Genomic DNA, 8911 nt, shown 5'->3' on the forward strand with positions numbered 1-8911 from the left:
CTTAAAATTCGTATTTTAGATTATTAATCTGCAAGTGTAGCAAAAAAAGAATTGTAATTCAGAAATTACTAGAATGTACACCTTGATAAAATTAGAGCTTCAAATTAAGAGCACCATAATATCAAATACCAAGACTTAACATTGTAATTCATTAATTCATTTTAATTCATTAGACAAATGTCCCAAGGAGAGGGCAGAATGTACAATGAGTGTTTTCTGGAAATGAATTGCTAAAAATTAGTGGAGTCTGAAAAGACTTCAGAATTGGAAGCCCCAGCTGGGTTTAAAAGGATGGGGGAAGGGATTTTTTTACTCACTATTAAATATTTGAAATACCACTTCAAAAAATAAAACCCACGAATGTCTCATCAATCCTTACTGTATCAGGCCAAGTCTGGCTCTATCTAAAGCAGTTTTTCCTTTGTAAAGATGAGATTTTTAAACATGCACACAGGACATTTTACATTGATTTAGGCCAGTTGGAGAAAAAATGATTCAGAGTAGGATTTCAAATTGTTTTACTAAATACAATAACATTTGCAGTCAGGTTACCATTTCATAATAATTTTAAAAGATTTCATTTTACTTATCATTACAAACCATTATCTGATCATATTTGACCTACATATTAATATTTTCATTAACATTCAAGCTCTTTTTCCGCTCTGTACAAATTGTCAGTCCTCTTCACTGAGAGATTATTTATTTACTCTGGAAATATCTGGAATTCTTTCACCCTATCTTTTCCTCCGGGACTCTCTCCCCCCCCACCCCCCTAGTATTGATATTAATGTCTGGGGGAGGGGGGACATCTAACAAAAAACGAGAGACAGAAAGCTGTCCCTCTTAATGGTATGCTATGGGAGAAGTAGAAAAACAAAGAGGGAAAAAAGAAAATGATAATTGTTTTCTCTAAGGCTATTATCTAATGCGAAAGCAAATAGTCAGTCTGGAAATCAGCTAACAGAAGGGGATTAGAGAGGAGATCTGAGAGTGGCTTGATTTCTAGCAGAGCTGTCTCTCCAGCCAGTGATGAGACACAGGCAGGGCAGCCAGGAGCGCTCCAGATGGCCGGGGAAAGTGGTCGTCTTGGGTTACTGCAGGGCACTCGGGCCGCCAGAGAGCGGGCGGCCGGGGAAGGCATCATTAGGGAGCCAGCCCCACGTCCAGCCTGCACCGGAGAGGGCGAGGCCGGGAGGGAAGCCGCCCGCCCGCGCGCCCTAGCGTGCCGGGCCTGCCCATTGTTAACATATACTTGACCTCCGTGACCCCCGCACGACACAGATGTCTCCCACCTCTACCTCCCCCCCGCCCCGCCGCGGGCCCTCCCCCCTGCACCTGGTAGCGGCCGCGCCGCTGCCTCCCTCCCGAGCTGCCGCGGCGCCCTGGGCGCGGGCGCGCGCCGGAGCCGGCCTGGTGCGGGTGCTCTCGGCGCACAGCGCGCGGCGCTCCTGCTCCCCGGCGGACGCCCGGCCGCCCTGCAGATAAATGCGTCGCCTTCCTCGAGAGTGAGCGAGGGCGGGCGAGGCAGACGCAGACGCCGCCTGTGACAGTGGCAATTCCCTGCGCCCCACATCACATTTGTCTGCCACAGCAGCAACAACAGAAACGCGGAGGGAGGGAGGGAGAGAGGGAGGCGGGAGGAGGGGAGCAGAGCTCCGCAAGTCTTGGGCTCTGCGTGGAGGCTGCGTTTGGCTGGCGTCCCCGACCCCGGGCTTTTTGCACCGCAGCTTGCTGTGCGCAGCGCCGGGCGGCCGCAGTCGCTCCGCCGCGCGACTCCGCGGCCTGGTGGCGAGCGCGCGTGGGCGAGTGGCCGCGGACACTCTGGCCTCGCGGGGGAAGCCGCGCCGCGCCCTCGCCCCCTCGCCCCGCGGGCCGGACGAGACGACGGGAAGTTTTATTTGCAACTCGGAGCCGGTGGCGGATGGTGGGACTCTCCGGCCCTGTGCAGCGTAAGTGCCCGCGGGAGGGCTGGGCCGCCGGGCGGGCAGGAGGACGGGCGGCGGGGACGGGCCCCTGGCTGTTCCTATTAATTATTATTCCGATGACCGTCATCTTCTCTTGGATTATACGACCGAGAGGCACCAGTCTGTACTTGTCGCTCAACTAGGGTAGAACTACGCACCAGGGTAAAGAGGAACATCGCGGGTGACTCCAGGCTGCGATGACACTGAACTTCGCGGGGCAGCCAAGGATGCAATTTTCACTATTAGATCGCCCCACCACCCGTCGTCGTTTTAAAACAATTTTCCTTTCCTCTCCATGATGACGGGGTACGGGCAGGAAGATGACGAGTGTGTTTCTCCTTTGACAAAACAACTAGCCAAGGTGCCCACAGTGCGTTTGGCAGGTGGCCCTATACCTGGCTTGTTTTGACGGTGGAAAACTTAGCCCTGGGTAGGAGAGGCGGCATCTTAACTTTGGGACCCGGCTGCGACTCGGGTGGAGGTTCTCTTAACGGTACCCAGGCGCCCTGCGCCCGCCCGCGAACTTTCGTTGTTACTCCCGGGCGTTTGGGGTGCTGGAGTGGGCGGCTGTCCCAGCCAGGGCGGGTCCCTGGCTTCGAAGCCTGAGCCGGGGAGCCACGTCGTCTCTTCCCGACCCTCACGCGCCCGGGTCCCGCCGCCCAGGCCCTGCTGGGTGCACCCGTCGCAGCCCCAACTCGGCGACCGCTTCTCCTGAGCTGGGAGCACCTCCTTGTGCTTGTAGCTCCCGCCCTGCAGGGCCCAGACTGGGAGTCGCGACTAGAGACATCCTTTCGTTTTCCTGAAACCCCTCTGATGAAGTCCCCGGGCTAGTGGAGACGCGCTCCGGACCCCGCCGCTCACCGCCCTCTCCACGAACCTGAAAGGACCGGGTTGGTTGGCGCACCCAGATCCCTCTCCCGGGGACGACCTTGCGCTGGCCGGGATGCCTTAAGCAAATACGGTTATGTCAGCATGAGGCGCTTAGATCCATTTTTTGAAACTTTTTTTTTTTTTGGTAAGAGCATTCAACCCTTGGAAAAGTTTGACTACTATGATTCCGGGAAGTAGTATGTGAACCACAACTGTTACTAAAAATAGCCACCTTCCCTTCCCCCTCTCCCCCAAAGACCTTTCAGTTTGGAGAATTTGGCTGGATGGCCCTGGAGCCCTGGGTATCCTTAGTCCTTGCAAAGCACAGTGGAGAAATCTTTTGAACTTAGTTTTCATTCAAGATTGGGCACCACCAATCTCAGCGTGCTCCAGCCTGGCTGCTGCAGCTTCCTAGGGTAATCTACAGAAGGTCACTTTAAGGAACAGCTGGTATTCCCGAGGAGGTCCCGCAGAGCCATCCAGGAGGCCGGGACAAGGGAGTGAATACCAGGAGAACTTGGAGGGGCCACTCAGGACCAACTTCATGTGCTTAATGTAACTCTGAGCTCCGTTGAATTTTTAACTTGGCGTCCCTTAATTAATCTGCCCAGGGCCTGTATATAAATGGCTGTCCACAGCTGCTGCAAATTGATTTATCTCCTGATAAAGGTCGGGTTGCTGACCAAAGCATTCTTTCTACCTTCTATGTGAACTGAAATGTGTTTTACAGGGGTTTTTTCCCCCTCCTAGTCTCCTTTTAAACATCTGTACCATCTTTAAGTGCACTCAGTGGCTTTTATTATCATTGCTCTCCTTTGCATAGAACAGGAGTGGAACTGGGTCTGTGCCCAGTGAGTCCACACTCCCTAGAATACAAATTGACCAGCTTCTCTGTGATAAACGATTTGTTAGTGTTGGGGGCCTCCTTTTAGTTTATAGCAGCGTTTTGCCTTGACCATGTGAGTATTCTGTTGTGCCCAGTTTCTCCTGTCACACAATTCTTTGTAAAAAGTCAACAAACACCATTGTTTCTTAAACCATCATAGTCCCAACCTGGGTATTTGTGTTAGCTGTGATGTGTATAATCAGAAGCAAATAAACAATTCCACGGATTTCTCCCTTGTTTATCTGTAAAGTCTAGTTTTAATATTATGGTTGTTTTCAGATAACATAGATAGGGTTATATGATTTCGTTTCTCTTTTTCTTCTCTTTCTTTTTACTGATTATTATTTTTTTAGAGAGCTTTGACACTCTGACCCAATATTAATCGGGGAATCTTAGTCTGATTCAGGCTTCTTTTGAAGCCAGTATGGATGTTGAGGCAGTTGAAATCTATCATTTCTTGTGCTCTGTTTAGCATTTGATATTTTGTTGATTTATTCTTTTAAAACACAACATTCCAACAAAATCATTAGGGAATTAGGCTCATTCTAGAGGCATAAAAGCTGATTTTTAAAATATTGAGAAGAACTTTATATATTAAATATTTTTGTTTAAGCATTAATAATTTTATTGTAAACCGTTTAGACAGCAGTCACTTTATTTGAAAAGCTAAATATTGCATGGGAGAATTTAGTATGCAGTTTCTCCAGTGTCCATTTCATACCTAATAAAAGCAGTGGAGAAAATAGTCTATTTTTTCCTTAATATTTGGACAACTCAAAGCAAACTAGAAGTCTTTGAAATGATGTTTTTCTTTTTAAACTTAGCCTCTAAGGCCCACTAATAACCTGCTAATAATTTGATTTTAAATAATCTTTAAAAGGTCCTTCCTAAGAAAAATCATTCTACCTGCAATACAATACAAACTGCACTACTAAATCACAAGTTGTTGTAAATAATAAGACAGTATTGTTGTAGCTAGAGGACTGCAGTTTTTTAATATTTTCATGATTTTCTGAGATAAGTAAAATATTGCTCTTGATGTTAGTGTTTGGTGATGAGCTTTCCCACAGAGGTATTAGTTTAAATATTTGCAGAAAAAATTATTCATAAATTGCAAAGACCCACAGAAATGTAAGGTGCCATTATAATTTATTTTAGTATAACATAGCTTAGCCAAAAACAAACAAACAAACAAAACCTTATTTTTTTAAACATTGAAAAAGGATCGCAAGAAAGAAATGCTTCCAATAGGAATGCTGGTCAGTGGTTGTCAGTTTAGGACATTCTTCACTGTCAAATCCTGTTTCTCACTTCTTTGATATGAACATCAGCTGACAGCCACTGAATGCAAAGCCTTCTTCATTGAGGTTTTATGCAGGCAACATAGCCCTTCATAGCAAAGCAGTCTGAAAAATTGGCACCTGCAGGATTTGCATGTGAAAAAAACCGAGTCAGTTGCATTTTGCTGGAGTCTATTACTGTAAGTTATGTAAGTTCAGTGAGAAAGGCTATTTATTTGTTGCTGTTTGGGCATTTAAAGGTTCTTTGTTTTATGGACACCTTATTCATCATATAGTGATCCACAGACTTTATTGATAGCAGAGGCAGGGAGAAGTGAGCTCTGGCTTTATAGAAGTTATTTATTATGGAATAGGGGCTGCTTTTAACCATGTGCTTGCAAAGTGCACTTACATTCATAGTTAATTTTTTAAATGTGCCTTAAAAGAATGAACTCATTCAACTTTGAGGATAATCTATCAGAGTTAAACAAATACATAAAACCAGGTTAGCATGAATATCATTTGAAAACAATCTTGGATTTTAAGAGTTCTATATGTTAATAAAAACTTAAAATCTATAAGAAAAAATTTTAAACCTCTCATACTTTTACATTTTGGAAGAATGTTAAGTTTTCCTCAGCTTGTTAAGTTATGTTTGTCACCTGAATGCCTTTTACAAAAATCACATTTGACTCTATGAAGAATAGCTAACAAATGTTCAATCAACTAAAACACCTTTGTGAACCTCAGAGTATTATTCATCAGTGGGAACATTTTATCCAGAGTGAGCTATTTATTATTATTATCTAAAGAGACACCTTCCAACTTCACTTTTTTACAGCCATTAATATAAGAGTTCCTAAATAATGTTTAAAGAACAGTGAACATTTTATTAAAGCAAACATTAGTTCAGTTTAATGGAGGTAATTGTAAGTGATAAGACAGAGCAGGTTATCTCTGTGTTGTTTAAACAGAAGGAGCTACTTTGCACCATTTCCAGTAGCCATCTGTAGAAGAGAAGGGTTTGCACCTGTCTGTCCACACTAATTATAGATTAGGGCCAAAGAAATGAAATTCGAGGAGGTTTTCAGCTAATGAAATCCATACTGATTTTATTGTAAATGTGTTTTATGTAAAGAGGGAGATGGTTGAGTTAGGAGTGAATAAATCGCGATGTAGCTACTAGGCACTTGGTTTTGAAGCACGATTCTGCTGCATTAACCTTTGATATTAAAAAAAATAATAAAAGACAACTTAGACACGGATGCCTTTGTTTGGCACCCATCACCACAATTTAGTGAGCAGCAGTGAGGTTCAGAGTGCAATTTAGAAATGTGCTGTAAATCAGCTTCAACATTAAGAATATTCTAATATTTTGACATGCAGATAAAGTAGGAGGTAGGTTCTACTTTAACTTATGCATATAAAACATTAGAAAATTAGAAAGCCTTTTTCTTTCTTCTACATTCAGCTTCACATACATGAGAAATTAAAGCAAAATGAGTGAAGAATGCATTCTGCAATAAAAGGTCACATGAATGTCTACCACATCTGTTTATAGTAATTATGAACATAATTAACATAAGAATTACAAATGAAATAATGACAAGCTGAGCAATGAGATATTATGCCATAATGGTCATATGTTGGAATTCTCACATTATAGCACACTAGAATTCACATACTCAAAGAAAGAAAGAAAATGCTAGATTTTTATCTGAATTAATGCTTCAAAACTTATCTGCCTGGGGCAGATGGACTTCTTGCTTTTATAGGAAGGTAACCTATTATTAAGAAAAGAACTAGCTGAAATTAAGATTTCCAATCTGTAGCCTGGACTTTAAGACAGCTGTGATTATAGAAACCACTTTCTGTTCTACACTTATTCTGTGATTATACTTCCTGATTATTGTATTGCTTTTTTCCCTTTTAATTGAAAGCTTTGCAGCAAAGTGTTTGCTTTGGAAGAGAGTCATGGATTCTTCCCATTTGAGAATTGGTTGATCTTTTCTATAACTGAGCCAAAAGTCAATGAACAAACAAGGTACTAATAGAAATACTGTGCATTTACAAAATAAGAACACTGGCAGTTTGGCTTTTGTACAGATTTCTTCATGCCTTTAGTGTTTGGGATACCTCTTAAGGAGAATTATAAACCTCTTCTGGGTTTGAAAGCAGAAATAGTGCAATTAAAAAAAACCTCATTTATTAAAAGGGCATGTAATGGGAAAAATCACTGGGCATTTATAAATAGTATTTAATTTTGTTTGATTTTTAAGTGCTTGTATGTAGTCTGTGTCCAAACTGATCTAACAAAAATGTAATAAAGGTGAGGATATGAGTGGTTGCTTTTGGTTACTCTGAATGCATTGTTCTGTAACAGCTAGAGAAAAGGTGAAAGGTGACCTTTTATGAGTGTTAAAATGCCACTCCAGAAATTTGTTATTAAATTTAAAACATGTAAGAATGATAGATTTTCACCCATTTAGAGCTCACTTGATTTTGTAATATAGCCTGCCAAATGTTTTACTTTTTACCCTTGCACCCTTCTCTAACTATTGAACCTGGTCACTTTTTGAAGATTTATGGAGAAATATTACCTTGTTCTCGTCTCAGTGATACCAAGAGGTTTTCCACATTATTGGATTACTGCAGGATTGTGGCAGGCCCCTTTTTATCTGACATTCATTGCATGACAAGATTTTCACACATGCCCTTCCCCCACCTATGCCCAGCTTTTTTCATTTTGTGCTACCTATCAAATTTCTTTTAGTTCTTTTCTGGGGGTCAGAGTATGGGGGGAGGAGAGTCCTCCACACATAAAACTAGTTTTTGGCTAAGTGATTTGGAGGGGAGTGCGTGATTAAACAATGCCTCTCATTTTCTAAAGGGCTTTAAAATCTGCCACCCCCAAAGGGCAGTTGCTGTATCTCTTGCTCTTCTGTTTTTCTGTACTCACTAGCCTTACCACCCCCCCCCCCAATTTATCCCTTTCTATTGAGACCCCATGCATAAGTTATTTTATAACCTGAAGGCGCTAAGGCTACAGGGTGCACCATGAAAAAAAAATTATGTAGTTTATTGGTTCCATCATACTGTAGTGAGAACTGCTTAAGGAAAAGCTTGTGTCTTGAAACACAGTGCAACCAAAGACCCCCCTCCCCCAATAAAATAACCTCCTTTGCTGCATTATCTGCACTCCATTAAGGATCTGATCAGATGTTCAGATTGTCTGATGGGTGCATTTAAAAGTGAAAAGGGGCTCCCAAGGGACTACTCAGGTGTATCTCCCTCCTGACCCCACTGGGGAGGAGAGTGAACTCTGGACTGACTGAGGAGCTTTAGCCCCTGCTTGTTCTCTGATTGATTCTCCAGCTCTGAATGGGTGAAGAGCCATGAGGCAGCGCCAGCTGAGATTGATTGCCTCAATTTCAGATTCCCACCTCCAAAATAGACGCTCAGATGTACACATAAAGAACCCCCTCCCCCAACACAATTTCTGGAGGTGGAGCAGGTGTCTCAGAGTCACCTGTAGCTACCAATCACAAGTGGTTCTCCTTATCACAATGACGCTGGCTGCTGGAGTCTTCAGCTGGGACACACAAAAGTCCAGGGAAAGGAGCGGTTTTCTATCTCTGTGTGGCTACGCAGGGGCGAGAATTTAGGCATGTTGGGGTCAGCAAGGAAAGGGACGGGAACTCCACCACTTGGCTTTGGTCTGGAAGTCTACTTAAGGGCAGTGAGAACTCACTAGGTTTGTTTTGCAAATTGTGGCTATTTGGATAGTGGTGAGATGGTGGATGTCTCCTTAGGCTCTGCCCCCCCAAAAGCTTTTGAATCCCCTCTGACCTTGACACACCTCTAAAATGTTTCAGCCTTGCTCTGGAGCGGGAAATACAGTTTGCTGG

At 43.4% G+C, this 8911-nt stretch overlaps 1 protein-coding gene across 2 annotated transcripts in view; it reads left to right on the plus strand.

Moving 5' to 3' along the window:
* Positions 1–1350: 1350 nt before the first annotated feature.
* The window catches only part of RUNX1T1 (RUNX1 translocation partner 1), a 140293-nt gene continuing 132732 nt past the window's right edge, over positions 1351–8911 (plus strand). For both annotated transcript variants that reach the window (XM_008068495.2, XM_021717784.1), the window contains exon 1: positions 1351–1952. Coding sequence is in view for 1 of the 2 variants with exons in the window: in XM_021717784.1 (XP_021573459.1) it covers positions 1925–1952 (28 nt within the window). In the remaining variant the exon portion in view is untranslated. The remainder of the gene's footprint in view (positions 1953–8911) is intronic.

This window comes from Carlito syrichta, unplaced genomic scaffold (assembly GCF_000164805.1).
Source record: "Carlito syrichta isolate Samal-C Ts95f unplaced genomic scaffold, Tarsius_syrichta-2.0.1 Scaffold311065, whole genome shotgun sequence".
In the NCBI taxonomy this organism is placed as follows: domain Eukaryota; kingdom Metazoa; phylum Chordata; class Mammalia; order Primates; family Tarsiidae; genus Carlito; species Carlito syrichta.